The sequence below is a fragment of the Microtus pennsylvanicus genome, chromosome 1, assembly GCF_037038515.1.
Source record: "Microtus pennsylvanicus isolate mMicPen1 chromosome 1, mMicPen1.hap1, whole genome shotgun sequence".
Lineage (NCBI taxonomy): Eukaryota > Metazoa > Chordata > Mammalia > Rodentia > Cricetidae > Microtus > Microtus pennsylvanicus.
This window is the reverse complement of record NC_134579.1, coordinates 136256439-136283141: the sequence shown is the minus strand read 5'-3', so window position 1 is coordinate 136283141 and position 26703 is coordinate 136256439. Positions and strand designations below refer to the sequence as shown.

Here is a 26703-nt window from a genome sequence, read left to right as displayed (position 1 = left end):
TGAGCCTTTGACTGAGTGACAGGCCACTGAAGCCAAGATCCACAAGTCTTCAACTGGATGACAGACCACTGAGGCCAAGATCCACGGGCCCCGACTGGGTGGCAGGTCAGTGAGGCTAAGCCCTGAGAAAGGAACTGCTCAGCACAAGGGAAGAATAGCTGGAGGTGATCCACACGGCAGGAATCTGCTGAGGTCAGTCTAGACTGTCCATGACTCCATCCAAAGTCCTCACTGTGGCCCACAAGGCTCTGTCACTGCTCTGTCCTCTTCCCCTCTCTCCTTCATTATCAGGTGACAGCCACAGCAGCCTCCTCAGTCTCTGGGGAAATGGTGATCTGCCTCCGGGCCTTTGCGCTGGCTGCGTCTCTGCCTGGGATGTCCTTCCTGCCTTACCTGTGTCCCTTATCAACAGCTCTAGTCCAAATGTCACCCATCTCCCTGAAAACCGACACCGTTCCTCTTTCCCTTCCTGAGCACTTATCCCTTGTAAGCTGTTCAAGTCCGTGTCCACACTGCGAGGGGAGAGATCTGTCTTGTTCCATTCCTGTCGCGTGATAGATGCTCAATGAATTTAGGTGGGATTCGTAAAAGGACAAATAAAAAGAGAGGGGCTTCAAGGGGAGAAAGTAGCAGATCTGTGTGCTCCTGAGTCTCCTCAGCTGTGCCGTGGGGGAGCCAACAGTCTTAGCCTTTTCTCTATGCCTGGAGAAGATAGTGCTGGCTGGGAAACTGAGGCACAAGGGGACATTAAGCAGCACATCACGGGCCAAGCCAGGGACCACACGCAAGTCAGAGTGGGAAGACAGAGTGTAACCCTGCTGGCAACTCCTTCGCGGGGGTGTGTCCGCCTTGCTGGTCCCAGCGCAGGAGTGGAGAGGTGGCCCAAGTGGAAGTTTGAGTCCAGGGAGCCATGACGGTAAGCCTCTTTATTCTGAGGTCCATGGGTCCCCTGCCCTGTCAGAGCGATGCAGGAGGGCAGAGCCATGTTAACAAGGCAGCCCTGCTGGTGCCCACGTACTTGCCCTCCCTCTCCAAGCAGTCTGGGCCCCACCTCTCCAGGAGGCGAGAGCCGGCTGGCCTCTGTCAGGGCTGCACCCTCAGGCTTCTGGATGGCGGGGAGTGGGGTCCTGCCCTGACTCCCAGCCCAGGCCAGGGTAATGCCTGGTCATGGCAGCAAAGTGTCTTTGTGTGGGAAGCCATGGTCTTAGTGGTACATCATCCGGCCAAGCAAAGGTCTAACTATCCAGAAGTCGTCCACAATCTTCCCATCCTGTGGAGATCAGAAAGGAAGTGAGATCAAGAGACAGTGAGGAAGGGCAGTCTGGCCTGCAGGGCGAGGTGGTTGGGGTTCAAATCCCACCACTGCCTCAAAGGCTTGATGACCTTGGACAAGTTCCAACAGCTCTGTGAGCCTCAGTTTCCCTCATTTGATTGTTTGTTTGTTTGTTTTTTGATTTTTCGAGACAGGGTTTCTCTGTGGCTTTGGAGCCTGTCCTGGAACTAGCTCTCGAACTCACAGAGATCCGCCTGCCTCTGCCTCCCGAGTGCTGGGATTAAAGGTGTGCGCCACCATCGCCCAGCTCCCTCATTTGAAAAGTCATGACAAAGCCAAGGGTGTTGTGTGGTACACACCAGAAATGCCAGCGCTTGGGAGGCAAAGGCAGGAGGATCTGTCCCAGCCTGGGCTGTGTAAGAACCCACAGTCTTAACCTCCCACCTGAGGCAGTAGTGACGTGTTATCTCTAGTGATTGGTATTTTGGTTGTTTGTTTGGTTGGTTTTCTGTTTTGTTTGAGAAAGGGTTTGAGTCACGTGGCCAGCCTTGAGTTTGACTTTGAACGCCTTTGTACTCTATCTTAGGTGCTGGACTTACAGGACTGAGCCGCCATTTAAGCCGAGCTGAGGATCAAACCCAGGATGGCATGTTTGCTAGGCAATCGCTCTATACTGAGCTGCCTGCCCAGCTCATCTGGACTCTGTCACCAAGAGCCTGTCCTCCAGGTTTCTAGTGTCCATGCTGCCCTAAGCACTTGTCTCGCTGCTCAGCGGCTGTAGCGAGAACTCTAGGATAGGACAGCTACAGGGCCACGGTGACAGCAGAGACGAGCACACTGACGTGCACTGCTTGGTAAATGATCACCGTGTGTGCTGAAAACGTGGTCTGTGGGTGAGATTACAGCACTGCTGTCTGGAATCTGTGTGACCCTGGGAAAATGCCTTTCTCTCTGTAGAAAGGGAAAGAATCCTGTCCCTGTGGGAATCACTGTGAGCAGTAAGTTGCTTACACTCAGAGGAAGACAGTCCAATCCCATGCCCAACACAGCAGTGCTCACTAACCTCTAATTTTTATTTTTGTTTGGTGTTTTGTTCTATTTTTTCTGAGGTAATGTCTAGCTATGGAAGCCCATGCTGGTCTTGAACTTGTGTTCCGATTCTCCTGCCTTGCAAGTACACCACCGCACCTAGCTTGTTACGATTTTAAAACCACCATGAGGAGTGGTTGGGGAAATGGCTCATTGTCTAAAGATCTTGTCACACGGTTCAGATTTCGCGTTCCCACATAAAAGCCAGGCCTGGGACTAGAGGCAGAAATAAACAAGACCGTGATTCTTCAGGTCCACCACACACACATCCTCCTCATTCCCATCAGCCACCTGTTCTCACTTCTGTTTCAAAGTGACTAACCCTTATCTAACTTCCCACTGCCAGGTTAGGCTCTTGGTACTTTATGGGTGTTGTTACACGGTTAGGGCACCCTGTGTACCAGAAGCTGTGGTACACCCCGGATTTGAAAATGGAAGACCACAGAGGTCAGAGAAGTTATTTAGGGTCTCATGGCTGGTAGGAAGCACAGGCAGGATTTGAACCCAAGCTTCCTTTTTTTTTTTTTTTTTTTTTGGTTTTTCGAGACAGGGTTTCTTTGTGGTTTTGGAGCCTGTCCTGGAACTAACTCTTGTAGACCAGGATGGTCTCGAACTCACAGAGATCCACCTGCCTCTGCCTCCCAAGCGCTGACAGGCTTCCAATTTTAGTGTATATATATTTTTTTCTCTTCTGAGCTCATGGTTACCCTATGTAGCCCAACTGGCCTTGAAATTTAGGTCTTATTGCTTCAACCTCCCAACTCTTTATGTTTTTATTTTATGTTTTGTTGTTCTTTTCAGAACTAGAGATTGAACCTGAGGCCTTTCACATTAACCAGGTGCTCTACCACTGAGCCACACCCCAGCCCCTCACTGGGGGATTCTAGGCAGGGGTTCTACCACTGAGCCACACCCCAGCCCCTCACTGGGGGATTCTAAGCAGGGGCTCTACCACTGAGCCACACCTCAGCCCCTCACTGGGGGATTCTCCGCTGGTGCTGTAACAATGAGCCATGGCCCTAATTCTTCTGCTGCAGTCCCTCAAGCGATGGGATTACAGGCATGCCTCACCACACCCAGTGTATTGATTTACATTTTTGTTTGTTTGTTTTCCAGACAGGATTTTTCTGTGTAGTCCTGACTGCCTTAAGATTTGCTTTGTAGACTGGGCTGGGCTTGAACTCAGAGATGTGCCTGCCTCTGCCTCTCAAGCCCTGCAATTAAAGGGGTGCACTACCATGAACAGCTTGATTTACTTTTGAGCCCCCGCATACCCTGGACCAGGCTGTGTAGCTTGTAACCCATGCCCGACAGACCTGGTCATCAGACACCTGCTGGATGTGCATGTGGGTGCCGTTAAGGATGTGCATCCGCGTGTACCCGTACTCCTTCACACGCAAGGCGCTCCACGGTCTGGCTTTTATAGTAAAGGGAGTCAGCAGCTCTTCACAGCCCTGTGGAAGACAGACGGTGAGCTAGCACAGCACACGAGGACACATTCGGCCAGGGCTCTGCGGCCTCCAAGGACTGGTCAGCTACAACTCAGTCCCTGCACGTGGGAGACAGGAGGATCCCAAAGCTCGAGGCTAGTCTGGTCTGTGTAGTCAGACAACCAAAGCAGCCTGGATTATATAGATGCTGTCTCAAAAATAAATGGGGGCAGGGCAGTGGTGGTGCATGCATTCAGTCTCAGGGCTTAGGAGGCAGAGGAAGCTGGATCTCTAAGTTCAAGGCCAGCCTGGTCTACGGAGTGAGTTTCAGCACAGCCAGGACTACACAGAGAAAACCTGGCCTGGGGCTGGAGAGATGGCTCAGAGGTTAAGAGCACTGGCTGCTCTTCCAGAGGTCCTGAGTTCAATTCCCAGCAACCACATGGTGGCTCACAACCATCTGTAATGAGATCTGGTGCCCTCTTCTGGTGTGTGAGCATACATGAAGGCAGAATGTTGTATATATAATAAATAAATAAATCTAAAAAAAGAAAGAAAGAAAGAAAGAAAGAAAGAAAGAAAGAAAGAAAGAAAACCTGTCCTAACAAGCAATAACATAAAACAAGCTGGGAGCTGGTAAGACAGCTCAGCAGATAAAGGCACTTGCCATCCAACCCTCGCAACCCACAGGGTAGGAGAGATCCACTCTAGGATGTTGTCTCTCACTTCCAGATGTGAACCCTGCAGCCCGACACAAAAATAAACAGTGACAACAGTAACAACAGCAATGAAAGGACATTAAATGAACTGTAGCTCAGCTGAGAGAATGCTTTCCCAGCATGCACAGTGCTCTAAACTCAATCCCCAGCACAACACAAAACCTTACATGGTGATGCATGCCTTCTAACCCCAGCACAAAATCAAAAGTTCGAGATCAGGGGCTGGAGAGGTAACTTGGTATTTAGGATCATTAGCTGCTCTCGCAGAGAACCTGGGTTTGGCTCCCAGCACCCACATGGCAGCTCACAACCATCTGTAACTCTTGTTCTAGAGCTAGGACGCCCTCTTTCGGTCTCTCCAGGCATTGCATGCACATGGTGAGCATACATATATGCAGGCAAAACACCCATATATGTCAAGTAAAATAATAAATAAAATATTAATTTTAAAAGTTCAGAGTCAATTTAAACCATACAGTAACCAGATCTCAAGTTTGAGATCAGCCTAGACTCTATGAGCTGGTCTCAAGATTAACTAGTGAATTAAACCAGGGTCTAGGGCTCAAGGCTAGCCTGAGTTACATGAAGAGAAAAAAAGAGAACCATGGTAACTTCACTGTGAATGAACCCTTGACGAACTGTTTGTTTGTTTGTTGTGTGTATTTGTCTCAGGCAGCTCACAGCTGCCTGGTGTGGGTGCTGGGAACTGAACTCTGGTACTCTCCGAGAGCTGTTTGTCCAGGGCCTCATGTAGCCAAGGATGACCCCGAACTCCTGATTCTCCTGCTTCCACTTCCCAAGTGCTAAGAGTGTAGGCTGCTCCGTGATGGCTGGCTTTGCTCTGTGGTTTTGGTTGTCTTATTGTTATTATTTTAAAATTACAGTCATTCAGCGTGTGTGTGTGTGTGTGTGTGTGTGTGTTAGATTCTCTTTCCACATGTGGACCCTGGGACTTGAACTCAGGTCATCAGGTTTGCAGCGAGTACCAATACTCGCTCAGGCTCTTTTTTGCCTTTTGAGATAAGGTCTTGTGCTGTAGCCCAGGCTGGTCTAGAACTCACAGATCTTGCACTCAGGACAGTCCTCTGTCTCCAGCATCTGGAATGCTGGCGTCATAAGCACATACCACTAGTCAGGGCTCCCAACAACTGCGGTTTACCTATCTGTGACCATCATGTATCCTCCCTGGCCTCCGTGTCCCCATCTGTGTGACTAATATATACCATCAGCAGCACCCAGTCAGAATGCAGTGGTGGCCGCCACCACCCTGTCTAAACTAGTCTAAACTAGTCCCTTTCCACCTGCTCACCGCAGATCCTGTGATGATGTGAACCGGGCCTCGGGGATTCGTATAGGGCTTCTCCAGGCTGCCATTAAACACCTGGAGGAAAGGACAATGTGGGCGGTGGGTCACAACTGGCCAGGCCCTGGCGAGGGTCTGACCTCATAAACACCAAGCGTCTGGTCCTGAGTCCTCCTTGGGCCTCACCTGGTAGTTGTAAATTGGCCAGAGCCGTTCGTAGGAGTGTTCGTGAGCCCAGAACTCCAGATCTACACCTAAGGCAGAAGAGTGATTGATGTTCAGGCTCCTGGGTGGACAGAGGGAGGGCCGGGGACTCCCCAGGGTCTCTCACCATATTTATGGAAAAGGTCCTCTAGCCCGAACAGCTTGCCTTGGAGGCCTTTGCGGACCTGTTGGGATGAGCGGGGAGGTGAGAAGGCCCGTCCTCCCTCCAAGTCTCACCGCTACCCAGGGAAGGGACCTCACCCGGCTTTCGTGTCTTGTGCAGTCATCCAGATCGGCATTGGAGCAGTACATAGGCCGATGCCCCATGGTGATGATCCACGGTCGGGCTACCCGGTTCCTATTGGCTTTCTAGAGGAAAGAGGCCCGAGTGAAGGACAGCCATAGGAGCTGAGAGGCCAAGGGGCTTGAACCCGGGCCTACCTGGAGGTCATTCTCCAGCCAACGGAACTGCCTCTCCACCAGGTGGCGGCCATAGTGGAGAAAGAAATACACCTCAGTGGAGAAGGAGATGATGTGAGCAGGACCTAGGTCCCAGCTGCAGGGGTCAAAAGACAAGGGTCAGAGATTGGAAGTCTGCACTGCCCATCCTTCAGGGGGGTCAGTCCACACACACACACTCCCCAAACCCTCCATATTACCTGTACCATAAGCCTTCATTGTCCCCTGGCATACTAAAGCGAGCCTTGTAGTTAGAGAAATTGCTGGAAAAAAGAAATTATAAAGAGCAAGGGGTAAGAACCTGGATTCAGCAGCCTCCGCCTCTCAACTTCCCAGCCAGAGTGTGGTTCCCAACCCACCCTTTCTTTATCTCTTCTTTCTCTACCAAGATGAGGCCCCCACAGCATGAGGAACTTAAGTGAGACTCTGAGAAGGACACAGCTGGTTTCTCTAGTCGGGCTTTCGCCCACTGCACTCACTAGCGTTGTTCATGATTTCCAGGGCATGTCATGTATGGCAGGCTGGCAGCGACCGGTTCGATGAGCCGCATGAATCTGTCCCCAACGCGAGCATTGTCCTGGTCCATGTTGTAGGCAAAGTCTCCTGGAGGGTAGTCGGGAATGGGAGAGAGTGAGGCCCAGGCTCTGCTTCCTCTAGGATCAAGACCTTGTGGGTCCTGACCCCTGCCTAGGACCTTCTCATGTGTGAGCAGACACAGCTCCCAATTCTGCATCTTGTTGGCTCCCATGACACAGCTGGGCCTAGTTTGATGCTGATTTTTAGCAAGCAAACTTTTCCTTTATTATCATTAGGGATTGACCCCAGGATCTTCTGGACACCAGGCAAGTACTCTATATTTACCGGCCCCTCACTGGGGGATTCTAGGCAGGGGCTCTACCACTGAGCCACACCCCCAGCCCCTCAATGGGGGATTCTAGACAGGGGCTCTACCACTGAGCCACACCCCCAGTTCCTCACTGGGGGATTAGGCAGGGGCTCTACTACTGAGCCATACCCCAGCCCCTCACTGGGGGATTCTAGGTGAAGGCTCTACCACTGAACCACATCCCCAACCCTTGCTTTTTTTTTTTTTTTTAAACCAGGCCTCACTAAGCTGTTCAGACTGGCTTTGAATTCTGGGTAACCCTCCTCCTTCAGCCCCTTCACTGCTGGGATTATAGACATGTGCTACCATGCCTATTCATCTTAATTTATAATAACATTTCTGTGTATTCTGAATGAGCCTTACCTCTCATAACAATAACAATAAAAAAAATAGGAAATCAGAGCTGGAATTGGTATGGACCAGAGCTGAGGTCTTAACCTCGGACCTCATATCTGGGGTCAGCCTCTGGTCCCACCTTCAGCCCCCAGCCACGGCCCTTCTGAACCACCCCAGCCACCCCCAGCCCATCCCAGCAATGGACTGATAGGCACCCAGGCCTCCAGCCTCCGGGTGCACCCTTGCCGGTGCCTCACCCACATGGAGCACCGCGTCAAACATGCCCTGCTGGGTGTCTCTCCGCAGTCTGGGCAGGGCTCTGGCGTTGTCAGCGCCCATATCCCCAAACACAGCAAGGCGGGGGCTCCAGTGGACCCCTCTCTTCAAGGCCGTGAAGCGAAACCGCCGGCTCCAGCCCTGAGCACTGCCACAACGGTAAACTGAGGGAAGAAAAAAACCAGACCTCTGTCAGCTGGGGAGGCAGGGAGCAGGACCTTTCCACCAGACCTCACCCTCAAGCCCTGGAGAGGGAGGGAAACACAGGGACATCGCTGCCATCATCATTACTATTGTTATTAATGATGAAAACTAGCCTGGGCTACCCGACAACGTCTCAGGTTAGTCTCCAGCTGTCTATGTAGCCCAGGATGAGAATTTCGAATCTTCTTGCCTTCTTCCAAGTGCTGGGATCAAAGGCTTGTGTTATCACACCTAGAATCATATCCCAGGGTCTCACACGCGTGGCAGATGAGCCACCAGCCCAGCTTCAGCTACAGGCCTCCGATAGCTTCTAGGACATACCTCCCTCTTGCCCACCGACAACCCTCTCACCATACTGGGCCCCGGGCAGCAGCTTCCGAAGCGTCACGCGGTGGATGTAGAGCTTGCGCCGCAGAATGCCCCCATCCACGAAGGTGCTGGCGGTGCCATGGGCACGGAATGGGAGCGGCCCAGACAGGTGCATGCCGAACTGCACCTCCGACCGCGCTGGAGCCCACGTGGTCCAGGTCACAGTCATGGAGCCCGGCTCATCTGGGGAGAGAGAAATCAGAATGGAACCTGAGGAAGGCTATCAAGCAGGAAGAGGGGGCACTTAGCAGTCAGTCCACGCCCTCCGTTATTGCCGAGCTGGGCTTCCGGTGAGAGTGGCTTCGCCTCCCCGAGCCTCCGTTTCCCGTTATGTGAAACAGAATAGGGTTATCTATCCTCCAAGATTGTGAGGAAGCATGGATATACAAACACAATCAGCAAGGTGCATCCTAGGTTACAGGTCCTGGAATTCAATCACCTATGGGTTGAAAATGCTCCGGGGAGAAAAAGGAATGTCAAAACGGCTCAACCATTGTGATCCGAGGTCATCCCCAAGACACACGTGGCTTCCAAAAGTTGTCCTCTGAGCCGGGTGCTTTTTAACCCTAAGAGAGGGTTAAAATTGTCACAGGCAGATGTCTGTGGGTTGATGACAGCTTGGTCTACATAGTGAATTACAGGTCATCCAGGGCTGCATAGTGAGGCGTAGTCTTAAAAAGAAAAAGAAAAAAAGACCTTTGACCTCTACATGTGTGCTGTGGCATAGTTGTGCCTACCTCCCACATAAACTAAATAATGAATAGATTTATACAAATATTTTAAGGCTATTTGGGGAACATGGAGAGGTTGGTTGTTCTTTCAGAGGACCTGGATTCACTTCCCAGCACCAAGTCTGTTCACAACCATCTGTAACTCCAGTTCCCAGGGATCTGATGCCCTCTTCTGATCTCGGAGGATACCAGACGTGTATATGATTCACAGACAAATATGCAGCCAAAGCACCAATACACATAAAATAAAATAAAATAGACAAATTTCTGGGCGCGGGCCTGGGGATGTGGCTCAGTGTGTAGAGCGCCTTCTTGGTGTGCTCACAGCCCTGGGTTCCATCCCCAGCACCACGGGCCCAGCATCCGGAGACTGAGGCCAGAGAATTGGAACTTCTTGGCCAGCCTGGGATACATGAGGAATTCTGAGCTAACCTGGGCTTCACAGCAAGGGTCTGTTTAAAAAAAAAATTAAACTCGAAGGAGGGAGGAACACACAAGCCCAGCCCTTCCCTAAGGATTTATTCTGCTGTGGTGTGGCTCGTGCTCCTATGAATAGCCATTCACCCATGCTCCTGTAAGCAACCCCAAGGAAACTCACAGGGTTGAACACACACACGCATATACACTCCCATGCATACACACGCGCACACACATGCATGTGCACACGCATGCAAGCACACACACATATACACTCACATACATGCATGCACACAATGATGTGCATGTGCGCACACATGCATGTACACACATGTGCACATGTGTGTATACATGCACATGCACTCATGCACACACACATGTGCCTACTCGTGCACAAAAGACTTTAAAGTAGGAGAAGGGTCTAATTGGAAGAGGAAAGAGACCAATGGAGGTGGGGGATGGAATAAGAGAGGGTGAGGGGTTAGGTGAATGTAACCCATATCCATTATATACACATACAGAAATATACTTATTAAACACATTATACACCTGTACAAAAATGGGTCAGGCAATGGTGGCACATGCCTTTAATCCTATCCCTTGAGGCAGAAGCGGACAAATCTAGGTGAGTTCAAGACCAGCCTTGTCTACAGAGTGAGTATCAGGACAGCCAGGGCTACACAGAGAAACCCTGTCTCGAAAAAACAAACAAGGGCTGGAGAGATAGCTCAGAGGTTAAGAGCACTGACTGCTCTTCCAGAGGTCCTGAGTTCAATTCCCAGCAACCACATGGTGGCTCACAACCATCTGTACTGAGATCTGGCGCCCTCTTCTGGCGTGCGGGCATACATTGAGGCAGAATGTTGTATACATAATAAATAAATAAATCTTTAAAAAAAAAAGAAAGAAAAAACAAACAAACAAAAACAAAAGACAAAAAAAGAAAAACTTAAGCAAATAAATAGAGAAGAGAAAATGTCATTACAAAGCTTCTGATGTGTGATTAATATAAACTAATTAGGAAGAAGACAAAACAAACAAGAAACGTGGCAGCACAATAGCTACTTTCCAGAAGACTGCGCTAAGCACTGAGTCACAGGTGACTACTGTGTGCTGGGGTTCTGTGCAAACACCACAGCCTTGTGCTTTGTAGGTGACCTCGGGTTTGGCATCCTGAGAATGCCCTCGTAGTCATCTTTAGGGAACAGGAGAGACAACCTTAGGCAAAGAACTCACAACTATGAGATTTGTAGGCCGAGTCAATGTCCCTGTTCTTTTCAGTGTGTGTTAGCCTGCAGCCAACATTGCGAGGTCATGATGTCATCTGAGAACTCCGGACAGGTATCTGGAGGCCAGCTAAATAATAAAGTGGGGGAGTGGGGACAAAGGCCAGCTATAGGGCAGGCCTGCAGGGAGGGACAGGATCTCATACTGTATCCCAGGTTAGCTTGGAGCTCCTTAGGTAGCCCAGAATGGCCTTGAACCTGCAGTCATCCTCCTGCCTCAGCTGGGATACTAGGAGTGAGTCACCATGCTTGGCTCTAGAGTAAATTTGTGTACAATGGCTTTTTATATCATAGGTCAGGTTCCTTAAAATTGGCCTCTAATTCTCAAATTCTCATCTCCTCTCTCTCTCATGCATGAAAACACACACACACTAAAATTCCTGAAGCTGGAGGAATGGCTCACTGGTTAAGAGCACTGGCTGCTCTTGCAGAGGACCTGGGTTCAGTTGCTAGTACCCAGACAGTGGCTCACAGCTATCAGTGAGTACGGGCTCAGGGGATCCAGCACTCTCTTCTGGCTTCCAAGAGTACTGCATGCATATGGTACACACATACAGACACACACACACACACACACACACACACACACACTCATAAATGTACAAAACTTTAGAGAACATTAAAATCAGCCAGATGTGAAAGGAAAGTACCACAAGCTCGTGGCTATATTGCGCGATGAGTAACGTCAACACACTGAAGGGAGTGGAGAGGTGGGGGGGAGTGGGGAGGTGGGGGGGGTGCATGGGAAGCAGCGTCCTAACGGATTGAGGAGGCTAGCAGTAAGCTGACCACGCAAGAGCAAGCGCAGTCACTTGGTCAATCAGGCCTCTTACACAGGAAAAAGGATTTTCTTTTCAGGCACAGGAGAGCTCAGAGCTTGAGATATACTAGGCAAGTTCCACAGACTTACTATACTACCCCCACCACTACTCCCAAGCCATGCAAATTTCAAGAGACCAAATCTGGGACCCAGAGAAGAGCAATAAGCAATGATAGTACAGGATTTCCACCCAGAGAATGAAAAAATATTCACAAGTCTGGCATGGAAAGAAATCATTGAATACATAAATGAAGTAGGCAAGAGGGAGGGACAGCTCTTCCTAACACTAAATTTTAATTAGATGGGAAGGAATAGCTGGGGTCATGGCTAGAATCCACTCTCCCCCAGTGAGGGGCTGGGGTGTGGCTCAGTGGTAGAGCCCCTGCCTAGAATCCCCCAGTGAGGGGCTGAGGTGTGGCTCAGTGGTAGAGCCCCTGCCTAGAATCCCCCAGTCCTTGCCTAGTGGGTGGGGGGCTGCGATTCATATGTACTCACACAAAAGAGCATTTTTTACATGTATATATATGGAAAGAGGGAATAAGAAAATTAAAAACTCCCAATTAGGCAAGCACAACACTAAGAATTACTGCAGTTAGGAGCCACTGATGAATGCTAAAACAAACTAGTGGGTGAAAATTTGTGGAGCAACAGGACTTGCTTCTTCTTGAGCAATCTCTCCCCAAGCTATTCATTAGCTACAAAGCAAAGAATAAAGGCTCTACAGTGGATAGGCCCAGCAGGCATCTGCTTAAGCAGCCAGAGAATCAGGGTCAGCACCAGCGGAGGCTGTAATAAAGCCTCTCTACCGTGGACCCTCCAGTGCCACGTGCAGAGAGAGACCCAAAGCCACAGCCGCGGTCTTCCCTAACACACCCTTGGAACAACAGCGAAGAGCCCTGGAAGAGCGATGCTTCACAAACCACTGGCCGACTCTCAGAAAACACAAAGGTCACAAAAGAGAAAGACTTAGGTGCTGGCGGCAGGGGTGCGCATCCCAGCGATTCCAGCACCAGGGAACCTGAGGCAGGAGGTTTTCTAGTTTGAAGCCAGCCTGGGCTACAGATTCAAAGCACAGCAGGAGGCTAAAGCTGTACCTTCCCCAAGCCCAGGGTGAGATCCTGCAGTAAAATCAGTGGTGACCTTGGGGACGTTTGAGTGAGGTCTGTAGTTTGTGCAGACCGTGCCAGTGTGTCCATTCCGTTGTTTAGTTTGTTTCTAAGTTGTTTTGTTAGGGATAGCGTCTTACTCGGTGACATTGGGTGGGCTGGAACTCACAGTGTCACCACGCCTGGCTTGTCCTTTGTTTTCACATGGGTTTCATGGCGGTCTAGATGGATTTCGTGTCCCTGAGGTCAGCATTCCTCCTGCCTCGACCTCCCAGAGAGCTGGGACTGCAGGTGCACCTGACTATGCTTGGCTCAACTTTCCTTTTTTTTTTCTTCCTTTTTATTGGGTTGGGGAGTGAGCCCTGGGCTCTGTGCAAATCAAGCAAGTGTTCTACCAATGCAGCAAAATCTTAGCTGTCAACTTCCAATTAAAAGTTTTCTTTTTTAGACTTATTTTGCGTGTATTGGTGTTTACCTGCATGTATGTCTGTGTTCCACACGCCTACTTGCTACCCATGGAGGTAAGAAGAAGGCATTGGATCCTCCGGAACTGGAGTTACAGATGTGTGTGAGCTGCCATGTGGGTGCTGAGAACTGACCCAGGTCCTCTGAAAGAACAGCCAGTGCTCTCAACCACTGAGACATCTCGTCAGTCCCCTCAAATTTCAATTTTTAATAATTCTACCACTGTTATTTAAGATGTTATCTTTCTAGGCTACATAGAGGAGATTCAAGGATAGTCTAAACTGCAGGAGACCCTGTCCCCAAACCACCACCAACAAAAAGATATCAGAGAACATCAGAGGCCTGGAGCAATGCTCAGTGGCTAAGGGAACCGGCTACTCTTCCAGAGGACCTGGGTTCAGTTCCCAGCCCTCACATGTGGGCACACTACAAACATGTAACTCCAGTCCTAGAGGGATTGGACGCCCTCTTCTGGCCCCCACATGCACCAGGTACACACAGTGGTGCACAGACATACAGGCAAACTACCCACACTCATAAAAGTAAAAAATAAACTATTAAAAAAATGAGGAATTCATCCAGGCTCATGGTGCACGCCTTTCATCACGCACCTGGTGGGCAGAGGCAGGTGGGTCTCTGTGAGTTCAAGGCCAGCCTGGTCTACAGAGTGACTTGCAGACCAGCCAGGGCTTCATAGTGAGACTGTCTCAAAACATACATACATACATACATACATACATACATACATACATACATACATAAATGAATAAATAAAGGATTCAGAATATAGTATGCCCACAAAATATAGCATGCCCAATTTTTGAAAGAAAAAAAAACCCACTAACCTAAAAAGGAAAAAAGTAAAAACATTAAATTGAAATCTGTTAGTATTAACATTATTCTAGGTTGTGTGACCTACAACCAAACTCTACCTCAGCAAGTCTCCATTTATTATTATTGTTGTTTTTGTTGTTGTTTTGTGTTTTCATTTTGTTTTAGAGGCAGACTCTCACTGTGCAGCCTTGGTCGGCCTGGAATTCACTCTGCCTCCCGAGTGCTAGGGTTAAATACTATTATTATTTCAGAGACAAGGTCCAGGCTGATCTTGAACTCAGCATCCTCCTGCCTCATCCTGCAGAATACTGCAATTGCAGACAAGTGCAAGCAGGCCTAGGTGACTTTACTGCCTTAGGAATTCCTCCCGCAGTCTCAACACACTTCAAATGTAAAAGCTTCACATTTGTGTTTTGTTTTTGTTTTTATTTTTTGAGACAAGGTTTCTCTCTGTAGCCCTAGCTGTCCTGGAACTTGCTCTGTAGACCAGGCTGGCCTCAAACTCATAGAGATCCTCCTTCCTCTGCCTCCTGAATGCTGGGATTAAAGACATGCACCACCACCACCTGGCAAAGCCTTAAATTTTTGACCAACAAGAAGCAATCATATTACATTTTTGGGGTAGTTTTGAAGAAAAGGAGCCACTGTTACCCCAACTGCGTCAAGTTCTTGTCCTCTGCTTCTTCCCATCGCTGAGAGTTCACTTCCTCCCTCTCAGCAGCCAGAGAGGCCGATCCAGACAGGCTGAACAGGAAGTAATCCAGGAGAACCCCACATCTACTCAGACTAACATTACAGACATGTAAGGGCTGCTGAGATAGCCCCGTGCGTAAAGGCAGCTGCCACCAAACTGGCAACCCTACAAGCCACAGGCCCTCTGACATCCACCTGTGTGCACACAGCAGGAGATCCAGAAGGTTTAAAAAGGGAGGTTTGGAACCACGAAGTCAGTAATATTCCCGTCACTGACCTCCACACAAGCCTTGCTGTGTGTGCATATACAGACACACACTCGGCAATAAAAATTTTTATAATTCGATGATTTAAAAATATGGGCTTGTGAGATGGTTCCGTGGGTAAAGAGGCTGCCACCAAGCCAGGGCCACGTGGCGGAAGGAGAGAACCGACTCACGGGTTCTCTGACTGCCACACACTCGCTAAGTGATAAATAAATAAAACGTAGGGTTTTTTTCTTTTAAAAAAAATTGCGTAAAGCCACAGCATTTTCACTGACTTAATATAGTTAGTGAATATAGTTCTCATTCAGTGAAAACGACATTTACACAGGAGGTCCTCATTACGGCTTTCTTCTTACGGAGTTTTGTTTTGGCTCTGTTGGGGATGAGCCCCACACCGTCATGTGTGCCTGGCAGCGGCTCCGTTATCAGTTTCTACCCAAGCTCTCAGTTTCCCTTCCCTCCCACCCCCCTTCCTCCCTTCTCTCTCTCCTTTTTCTTTTTATGGACAGGATGCCCTGTCGTCCAGTCTAGCCGATCCTTCTGCTCGCTGAGTGGCAGAGGATGACCATGAACGGCTCCCGCTTCCTCCTCCTGAGTACGGGTCCTGGGAGAGCGACAATATACCTCGCTGGGTTTTCCCTTTCTTTCTTTCTTTCTTTCTTTCTTTCTTTCTTTCTTTCTTTTTCTTTTTTTTAGATAGGGTCTCACTGTGTACCCGTAGGTGGCTTGGAATCTCCTATGTAGACCAGGCTGGCCTCAAACTCAGAGACTCGTGTTCCTCTGTCTCCCTGGTGCTGGAATGAAAAGAGTGTACTAATCTGCTTGGCCTGAATCTTAACTTTTTTTTTTTTTTTTTGGTTTTTTGAGACAGGGTTTCTCTGTGGTTTTGGAGCCTGTCCCGGAACTAGCTCTTGTAGACCAGGCTGGCCTCGAACTCACAGAAATCCGCCTGTCTCTGCATCCCAAGTGCTGGGATTAAAGGCGTGTGCCACCACTGCCCGGCTCTGAATCTTAATTTTTAATATGATAAGTATGGAGATGTGAGATTATACGTACATCACACACACACACAAACAAACACACACACACACACACAAACAAACACACACACACACACACAAACAAACACACACACACACACACATATCACACACACACATATCACACACACACACACACAAACAAACACACACACACATATCACATAAGCCAGGTATGGTTGTGCACACCTCTGAGTTCAGCTCTTGGGATGCTGAGGCAGGAGGATTGTGAGTCAAAGCAAGTCTGAGCTGTATGGTGAAACCATATGAAAAGAGAGAGGTCACGATTTCCCTTACACGTGGAATCCAGAGTTAAGTGCATGCGTGTGTGTGTGTATGTGCGTGTGTAAAATCTTAACCCACAGAAGTAGAAGAGAGACTACAAGGGAGAGGAAGCCGTCTCAAAGAGAGGGGCGGGAGAGGATGATGGAGATAAAGAGGACAGTCCATGTTCTCTCTCATACGAAGGCTCTAAACTGACCAACCACATATGCACATGTGTATGCCTGTATGAAAGCGGAAAGGAGATTATTTGAGGAGGAGCAGTGAGAGAGAGGGAGGAGGGACAGGAGAGGGAATAGAGGGGGAGGAAGCTATCATAGAAACTGAAAAAGTCCTGGCCCTGACCGGATTGCTCAGTGGATAGAGGTCCTTGTTGCCGTACCTGATGACCCGAGTTCAATCCTGGGACTCCCATGGTGGGAGCAGAGAAACCCCTCCGGAGAGTGGTCCTCTGATGCGTGTGCGAACACATACACACACACACACAGCAGGGGCACACTCACCATTACACACACATACACACATATACACACATACAGCAGGGGCACACTGACCAATACACACACACATACACACGAGAGGGACACATACATGACAGAGACACACCCACACACATATACACATCCACACACACAAAGTAAAGAAACACATGTAGTAAAAGACAAATCCTAAAGAAAATGTCGTGAAACCCACTATCTTGCTTTAAAAGTCAAAACAAAGCAAGGCACACCTAAAGGAAACCCTTGCATGCATCGGTTCCCCAAGGCTGGCAGTCACTCCTGTTGGTATAACTAAGACAAATTCAGGTGAGAGAGTCTCTGTTCCACCCAGAGCTCAGTCAAGTGACTCCACAGAGAACAAATGACAACTCCCACCACAGGTCACCTGCTGTCGGCTAACTGGCCCTCGGTGCCCAAGCCTACCTTAGCAGACAAGAGAGAAATCTGGGATTTGAACCCAGGCAGTCTGCACACAGAGGGGCAAGAGTCTTCAGCCCTGTTCCATGTGCACCATCACCTCTTTTTCTTTTTGTTTTGTTTTGAGACAGGGTCTCACGTAGCCCAGGCTAGCCTGAAATTCACTATGTAGCCAAGGCTGGCTTTGAACTGATCCACCTGCCTTTATCTCTTAAGTGCTGGGACTAGATTGTTTGTTTTCTTTAATTTTGAGGCAGGGTCTCATGAAGCCCAGACTGGCTTCAGATTTGCACTTTAGCTGAAGCTGGTCTTGAAAGCCTGTCTCTAGTGCCTCAATTTCCTGAGTGTTGGGGGTAGAGTTTCCTCTTCAGCTCCCATCACTCTTTTTTTTGTTTTGTTTTGTTTTTTTTTTGTTTTTTTGAGACAGGGTTTCTCTGTAATTTTGGTGCCTGTCCTGGAACTAGCTCTTGTAGACCAGGCTGGCCTCGAACTCACAGAGATCCACCTGCCTCTGCCTCCCGAGTGCTGGGATTAAAGGCTTGCGCCACCACTGCCCGGCTTAAATATTTATTTATTTATTATGTATACAATATTCTTTCTGCATGTATGCCTGCAGGCCAGAAGAGGGCACCAGACCTCATTACAGATGGTTGTGAGCCACCATGTGAGCCGGGAATTGAACTCAGGACCATTGGAAGAGCAGGCAATGCTCTTAACCACTGAGCCATCTCTCTAGCCCAGCTCCCATCACTCTTGATAAAAGATTTCCCCAGCCTGTGGTCCACACCTGAAATCCCAATATTTGGAAGGCTGAGGCAGGAGGGTTGAGAATTATAGGGTAGCCTGGGCTACAGATGGAGACTCTGCCTTAGTAGACCAGATATTAAAACAAGCAAACAAAAAACAAAACAACAACAAAAAGTCCTGGGGTATCTCAGTTTGGTAGAGTATTTTCCCAGCATGCACAAGGCCCTGGGTTCAACCCCAAGACCAAGTCTCAAAAAGAAAAGAGAAAGAGGGAGAGAGGAAGAGACGGGGGGGGGGGGGGAGAAAGAAAGAAAGAAAGAAAGAAAGAAAGGAAGGAAGGAAGGAAGAAAAGGCTCACCCCTGCAATCCGAGCACCCAAAAGCCTACAGGGAGACTCCCAGGCTAGCCTGGGCTACAAGTCTAAGAAACTGTCTCAAAGAACACAACGAACATATGGAAGGTAGAGGCAGGAGTTTTAGGAATTCAAGTCCAGCCTGAGATACAAAGAAGTTTGAGGCCAGCGTGGGCTACATAAGCCTATTTCCAAAACTACAGTGGGTGGGAGGGACCCTTCCCCTGCCAGAAAGAAGAGAAGAGGGTTGGAGAAAGAAGGGACTCAGGGAGACCTAGGTCCCCTTCATTCATTTACTGGTCTCTTCCCCAATGCATTTCCAAACTCAGCGTGGCAACATGCCAGGCCATGGAGAAAGACAGCGAGGCGGTGAGCAAGGACAGCTCTCCAGAGAGCCTCGGCTTGTGATGGGTTCACACCATCATCCCTCCCCACATGAGCCCTCTGAAGTCCCATTTCACAGAGGCACATCACTGAGGCTCCGAAGGGCAAATCACCAGCCTGGGCTTCGACAGAGATTCCTGAGCCCTTCTCCTACAGAGAACCCCAGGGCTTAAGAGGGAGAGACACAATGAGGTGAGAGAACAGGGACACTTACCTGGGTAGGACAGGTGGACTTGCTCCGGGGTAGCACGAGGATATTCTGGAGCTCCCAGGACTCCCAGGGAGAAAAGGAGGAGCAGACAGTAGTAGAACCAGCACCCAAAAAAGGGGCTCATGGTAGGGGGGATGGTGGGAGGCAGAGTCAAATGCAGGGACCCGATCAGATTCCGTTGGTGGGTTCCGGTCACAGAGGAAATGGAGAGATGCCAGGCAGGGCCGTCTGTGTCTGTCCGTCGGTCAGGGTGTCCGTGGGGGAGGGAGACGGAATGACTGAAACGTCTCTGAGGGGAGTGGTGAAGCAGGTGCTGGAGAGAGAGAATAATTACTGAGGTCTACTGGGCTCGCTGCTCAGCACTTTGCATAGATTAACACCGGGAGGCCTCGCAGCATTCCTAAGAGGTGGTGGCCGCAGTCATCACCAACCCTGTCATATATAGGAAACTGAGCAACCAGGTGACTCAGAGGAACGGCTAGCATGAGATGAAGTTGGGGTTTGAACCCTTCCGGCCCGGGCTCCAGCTACTGGGAGGGGGCTGGGTGGCTGGGGCAGGGTGTTTTGAGAGCCATCCTCAACGTTCCCTCGGGCTAACTTTAGCAATCCCAGCTTCTGGGGGCCTGGAGGTCAGACACCTTTGACAACTCCGTCCCTAACATCTCAGCCTTCCTTAGCAATCTATTGCCCCAATTCTTAGCATCCATCCTCAGATTTCCACTTTATTCTTCAGGACCCGATAGCTTCCACTCTACTCCCAGGCTGCTCATTAACTCCCCCTGCCTTAAGCAGCCTCCTCGCTTTCCTCTCTCCTCAGCATCCCGTCCTGCCTTCAGGCACCACTCCTCCCGGGCTCCATCCTCACCCCAGCTGCCTACATGGCCCTAAACCTGCAGGTGCCAGAACCCCGTTTTCTCCCTAGTTTTCTGGCCAGTTCTGAGGTTCGGTCCACCTGCCCTCGGGACCTGGGAGGGTGCATGGGGTCTGGAGACACCGTCCACCGGACCGGAGGTGGGGCGTGGGGAACGCAATCGGGGAAGGGACACCGGCTCACCCTCAGGGGCGCACGAGCTGCCCTCACGGTCCTCTCGGCCACCGATGTGCAGCACTATTTATGAGCTTGCAGGGACACAAGCTCCTGCCGCCCACAGGTGTCCCAGCCCCGGAAGAGCCGGCTGCCTCGGGTGACGGGCTCCCCGGACAGCCAGAGCCCCGGGTCCCACAGGTCCGGCCGGTCTCTGGCACCCCACGCCCACCCTCCCGCCCCCCTTAGGGTGGGGCGCAGAAAGGGGGACCCAGAAAAGTATGGGACACTGCCACCTCCGAGCCAGACAGCAGGTGCGCGCCGGGACAGGTAAGGCTGCGCTGTCCCCAGGCGTCCCACCGCTCCAGCTGCGGAGCCCCGGGGGTGACAGACACCCGTCATCAGCCCCACGGGAGGCCGCGACTTCGGGGGTTTTCAGCCTTTTCTGTCCCGGCCGGGCAACATCTTCCTCTCAAGTCCTTCCAGCTTCCCAAGCTCGGGACTTCCCCCTAGACCCCCGCTGGGCATTCTGGAAAACAAAAACTCTAAAGGTCCTGGTGACAACGGCGTTTGTGAGCCCGGCGCCCTAGGCGCAGTTGCTCAACCTCGACGCAGCCTCTTGTTTTCTCACCTGTAAAAAGGAGGGGAATAGTAGGCACGAATCCCCGTGTTCTGCGCCGAGAACAAGTCCAGAATCCGCCCCCGGAGTCTAGGTGGGAACAAGTGGGGATTTGGTGGGTAAACTTTATAAGCTGTCTGGGTGCTGAGGGAGCTTTCGGCAAAGGATGCTTAGGGTTCCCCAGACCCACCGCAGACACGTTCTTGGGGGGGGGTTAGGGTTTTCTGTCTTTAACCCATTTTCTGTCTGCAGACGCGATGACTCCGCGGTTTAGATTAGTAAATTAAGTGTCTGGGTCTTTGCTGGTGGAGGGTGTGGAGGCGGACTCAGGGTGGGGGTCTCCAGTCCTTAAATATGCAAATAAAAAGTTTTTCAGGTTTTAAAACTTTTTATTTGCATATTTAAAAAACTGTGCATTCCAATAATTAAAATCATTTGAACAAAAAAATGGCACTCTGATTAAACTGCATTTTACATCCTGTAGGACACCTTGGACCATCTTGAATTTTACTCTATATTTCACCGCCTCCCACCCAACTCTTTCCTTCGCCAACATGCAAGGTCTTTTCCCTCCCTGCCAGGGAGCCAGCCAGATGGGTGGGAGAGGCAGGGGAGGCCTTCCTGGTCAGTAGTTCTGAATCTGATGTGAAAGGGGCAGCACAGTCATTTAAACTTGATCCAACCTCTTTGCATCTTACAAAGTTAAACAGCTAAAAGAAGTAAAATAAAAATCAATGCTTGTGGAATGTACAGTGCATATTGGCGGCGCTCATCTCATTACGATTCGCCAGCTTGCTTCTCCTGTTCAATCGTTTCTTTTGAAGGCAGAGGATTTTTCTCTTGCGTTTCTGTCTTCTTCAATTTCGACTTATCGAATTTCTCGATCTCAGCCATATCGGGTTTGTCAGACGTGGTTGCCGGAAGGAGCCGAGCGAGGAGCGCGAACAAAGGGAGTCCGATCTGCTCAGAGGCTGCTGCCGAACCTTTCCAAAATCTTCATTACAGCTTAAAATGCAATAATAAACAAATAAATAAATATCTTGGGCCCGGGTCTAGTGTTTCGGTCTTTAATTTCAGCGCTGGGGAGGCGGAGCGTCCTTGTACATCCTAAAACAGCTAGCCTGGTCTGCAGCGAGTTCCAGGGCTACGGAGTGAGAGCTGGTCTCAATAATAAAATAAATAAATGTAAATCATTTGGGTGGTGCACCCTCTTTAACCCAACACGTAGGAGGCTGGAACCGGGGCCAGGAGTCTGAGGCTACATAACCAGACCTTATCTTAAACAAAATACCACAAGAGAGCTCTTTTCATCAATTTCCACTTTTGACTCACAGCTACTGCGGCAGCCACGTTAAAACCCTTGCCTTCTGTTATTTTTCCTGGTGGCCTTCCAAAATGGAAGCCTCTTGACTGCTTTTATGCAAAGGGCGCCTATGGCAAGCTACTGAGGCCCACACGGGTCGTGTTTTTACATGTATAAGATAAACATACAGATTTACAAAAGAAACCCAAACCACCAAGTTGCACATAGCCAGATATTTTTAAAGCAAGTGTGTCGTACAGAACATATGTGCTCTTGTGTTTATTTGAAAACAGGGTTTTATGTCTCCCAGACTGGCCTGGAACTTACTATTTAGCTGAGGATAGCCCCAACCCCTGAACCTCCGGACTGAGCCTGTCAAATGCTTCAATTACAGACATAGGAGACGATGCCTGGCTTTTTCATTTGCTTGTTTTAAATTCTTTATTTTTTTGTATACACGTGTGTTTGTGTTCTTGTGGACCCTCACATGTGTGTCTGTGTGTTTTTTTTAAGTTGGGGGTTTTGAAATGTAGTCCAGATTGGCCTGGAATTTATTTTGTAGCCCAGGCTGGCCTCGACCTTTTCTGCAATCCTTCTACTCTGACTCCTGGGTACTGAGACTACAAGCACCAGCAAGCCAGGCTATGCTGATTTCTTAGTTTATTAAACTTCAGTCTAGAAGCTTTGCTTTCCTCCTCTTGGTTTGTCTTTCATTTTATTCTTCATACGAAAGCTTTTCAGCCACAGGCAGATCGCATCACAGGGTCCTGGGGGCAAGACTTCTGCTTGTCTAGATGATGACCTTGGTCGGCTGTCCTGTGGGGGGCAGGAAGGCGGGGAGGCGGGGACGTGGGGGGGGGGGAGCAGAAGGTTCAGCTGAATTCCAAGTCCCACCCAGGCCTGCTCAACCTCAGGTTGAAGGGATTGCTGAGGACCCGAGTCCCATCCCCAAGCCCCACACGGTGGGAAAGGGGAACGGACTCCCCTGACCTCCACGGGCTCACACTGCAGCGCTTACACACCCACAGTCAAACCCCGCCTCGCCAAACAAACAAATAAATAAAATAAAAAATTAAAGAGGAGTCACAGATGTGGACATGTGTCTCGTGAGACAGTCCCAGCACTTAAAAGGCTGAGGCATGAAGACTGCTGCAAATAGCTCAAGACCAGATCTGGCTATACAGTGAGGTCCAGGTCACTCTAGGCTAGAGTGAGAACCCGTCTCAGAAAAAAAGGGAAGAAGGAAGGAAGGGAGAGAGGAAGGTACACCCTTATAATCCCAGCGTTTAGGAAGTGGGAGCAGGAAGATTAGGAGTCCAAGGTCATCCTCAGCTATGTACTGAGTTTGAGGACTTCCTGGGCTGTTTGAACCCTGGAAAGAAAGAAAGAAGGGGCTGGGCGGTGGTGGCATGCACTTTTAATCCCAGCACTTGGGAGGCAGAAGCAGGTGGATCTCTGTGAGTTCGAGGCCAGCCTGGTCTACAGAGCTAGTTCTAGAACAGGCACCAAAGCTACAGAGAAACCCTATCTTGAAAAACCAAACCAAACTAAAACAAAAGAAAACAAAACAAAAAACAAAAAAAAATCAAAGAAAGAAGGGAGGAAGAGAGGGAAGAAGAGGAGAGAGGGAGGAAGGGAGGAGGGATCATGTCTGTGAGAGCTAGCGCTGAGTACTCACAGCACCCATAGCTATAATCTTGGGTCTAGCATAGAGCATCAACTGTGGGACCCAGTGACCTGTGTTGAAATCTAATTAGTGCATCAACTTTAAGCAAGTCATTTGGCCTCACTGTGCCTCAGTTTCCCCATCTGTTGAAGAGGATGACAATAGTAAGTTCCTGGGGCTGTTGCAGGGGAGCAGATTAGATCTCAGATGGAATCTCTTAGAATTGCGCCTGGTGCAAAGCGTGTGCCCTACATAACGTCCCTTCCAATTAGCGCGATACCTAAGCTATGTAGTCGGCACAGTTTGGAAGATACATTGTGGGGAGGAAATAGCTCGCGCAAACAGAAGAGCGGGTGAAGCAGGGGGTGGGTCGTACCTGTGCTCTCATTACTAGCAAGGTGGTGGGGAACAACACGACCACGTGATCTTAGCAGCTTCCTACTCACACCTCCCTGGCACCACTACCATCCTCCTCACAAAGGAAGCCACTATCCTGTCTTTGATCTGACCTTGATGTTACTGCTGCCTGCTTTCTTGTACACACTGGTTTCGTTTTGCCTCTCCGTGCCTGTGGGGAGCTCTGTGCCTGAGCTCCTTCTCTCCGCTTGAGCATTGTGAAATTCATCTGGGCGGGTACAATCTATTCTCTTTGCCAAGGAGTATTCCACGGTGTGTGCACACCATGACTTACTGCCGTCTCTCAATGAAAATGCCAGTTTATACATTGAAGACTTTGACTCTTACAAGTAGGATCCTTCGAACATTCTTGTTTAGGTTTTGTAGGTGAACATACATCCACCCTTGTTTTAGGTATAGAGCCAAGAGCAAAATGGCTGGGTCGTGTGGCATGTACATAGGTGCGTGTATGTATATGTGCATATATTTATATACATATATATATATATGTATGTGTATGTGTGTATATGTATATGTGTGTGTGTGTGTTTATGCTCATCCTAGGTCAGTACTAACAGACATTTTCCCAAAGCAGCCGTAGTCATTTCTCTACCTCCTACTATCCACATTGGAACATTTCCACTGCTCTAGATCCTTGCCAACACTTGGCATTGTCCAGCAATTCATTTTTAGTCATTCTGTTGGGTGTGTAGTAGCAGCTCCTTGTAGTGTTAATTTGCATTTCCCTGATGAGCAATGCAATTAGACAGCTTTTTGTTTGTACCTGGCCCTCGGATGTCCTTTTCTTTCACATGCTTGTTCAGGTGTCTTGCCCTGTTTTCTTTCGGGCTATTCGTTTTTAGAACGATTTGCTCTCCTGCTATCCTGAACACAAGCCATTTGTCGGTTCTGCGCACTAGAAACCTGCTCCGGGGTTTGTTTTCTCACACTCTGAATGACTTTTTGTTTAGAGAGTGAGAGTGTGTGTGTGTCTGTCTGTCTGTGTGGGGGTATGCTCAAGTAATGTGAAGCACACGTAGAGGCCAGAGGACAGTTTATGGAGCCAGTTTTGTCCCCCTTACAATACGCTTTCTGGGGATCGAACTCGGGTCATCAAATTTGGCAGTAAGCACCTTACCCACTGAGCCTTCTCATTGGCTCCTAGTGAACTTTTTTTTGACGAACAGAAAGTCTTTAGCTTAATGTAGTCAAGTTTTCCATTAATGGCTATGTGGTGGTGGTAAAACTTTGATCCCAGCACTTGAGGCAGAATCAGGTAGACTTCAGTGAGTTCAAGGCCAGTCTGGGCTATGTAGTACAATGGTTCTCAACCTGTGGGAGTTGCTTATCAGAGTATTACAGTTACGAAGTAGTAACTGGTTGGAGGATCATGACAAAGACACCGTAAGCAACTGTATTAAAGGGTCGCTGCCTTAGGAAGGTTGAGAACCACCGACATAGTGAGCTCTGGGCCAGCCAGGGACATGTAGTGGAACCCTGTCATAATGCAAAACAGCAAGATTTCTTTTTTGATGAGCTGAGCCGGATGGTTAAGGTCTGATTCCAGCTACTCCGGAGGCTGAGGCCAAAGGGTCAAAAGTTCCTATGTGGGCTACAGAGTGTTCAAAGCCAGCCTGGCAATTTAGTAAAACCTTCTCAGAATTAATGAAAGGCAGAGGAGGATTATATGAATTAAATGAAAATCAAGTGAATTAAAATGAAAATTAGATGAAAACAGCTGGGGATTATAGCTCAATGGTAGATAGATTGCCTAGCATGCACAAACCACGGTCCTAGGTTCAATCAGTAGGACAGAGGGAGGGCTGGGGTGGGGGGGGCACTCTCTGCCTCTGAAGCACAGCTCAAGTTGTTTACTAACGGACAACTTGCATCCCATTTAGGCCATCTGTCCAGAGCTGATTTTGTGGGTGGTACGAAGCAGATTTTAATTTTATCCGCGCAATAGAGTGACGCACATAGCTAATAAAATGATGACAAATGAGCCATTAAAAAAAAAAGCAGTCTGGCAGTGGTGGTGCTAAGGCGGGGAAGAGGCAGGCAGAGCTCTGAGTTCGGAGGCCAGCCTGGTCTACAGAGCAAGTTCCAGGACAGCCTGGGCTATGCATAGAAACAAGATCTTGAAAAGAACAAAGAAAAAAAGCTTACTTTTATATTTTATTATTTCTGTAGGTATTTGCTGCATTCATGTGTATCCGGGCCCGTGGCAGTCAAAGGGTGCAGGGCGAGGGCATAGGTCTTGCCTGACCCCTGGTGAGGCAGCCTTGCACTGCCACTGTACTGTGTACTCTAGACTGGCTGTCCCTGGAGCTTCTGGGTGACGTTTCTCGCTCCACCTCCCACCTTGCCCTGGGAATACTGGTATCACAGAACAGCGGGCTTTTGACATGACTCCAAGGATTACCTCAGGTGTGCAAGCCTTTGTCCCACTGAACCATCTTTCAAGATTTCCTTTAAAAAAATATTTTTCCATTATGAAAACTGTATTGTTTCAAATTAGAAGATGAAAGTTGATGACTCGGGCAAGCTGACAGCCCTGAATCTGAATCTTGCTTTGCGAGCCCCTTAGCTGGGTGAC

The 26703-nt window shown here is 49.3% G+C and overlaps 1 protein-coding gene across 1 annotated transcript; it reads right to left on the bottom strand.

Moving 5' to 3' along the window:
• Window positions 1–1172: 1172 nt before the first annotated feature.
• Acp7 (acid phosphatase 7, tartrate resistant (putative)) lies at window positions 1173–19223 on the bottom strand. The gene is made up of 12 exons (XM_075958247.1): window positions 19103–19223; window positions 8531–8731; window positions 7957–8139; window positions 6957–7080; window positions 6678–6740; window positions 6460–6574; window positions 6280–6387; window positions 6146–6203; window positions 6001–6068; window positions 5821–5892; window positions 3679–3816; window positions 1173–1270 (listed from the first exon to the last, which is right to left on the bottom strand). Exons 1-12 carry the CDS (start codon window positions 19221–19223, stop codon window positions 1205–1207), a joined length of 1317 nt encoding a protein of 438 aa, XP_075814362.1. The 3' UTR covers window positions 1173–1204.
• Window positions 19224–26703: the final 7480 nt, after the last annotated feature.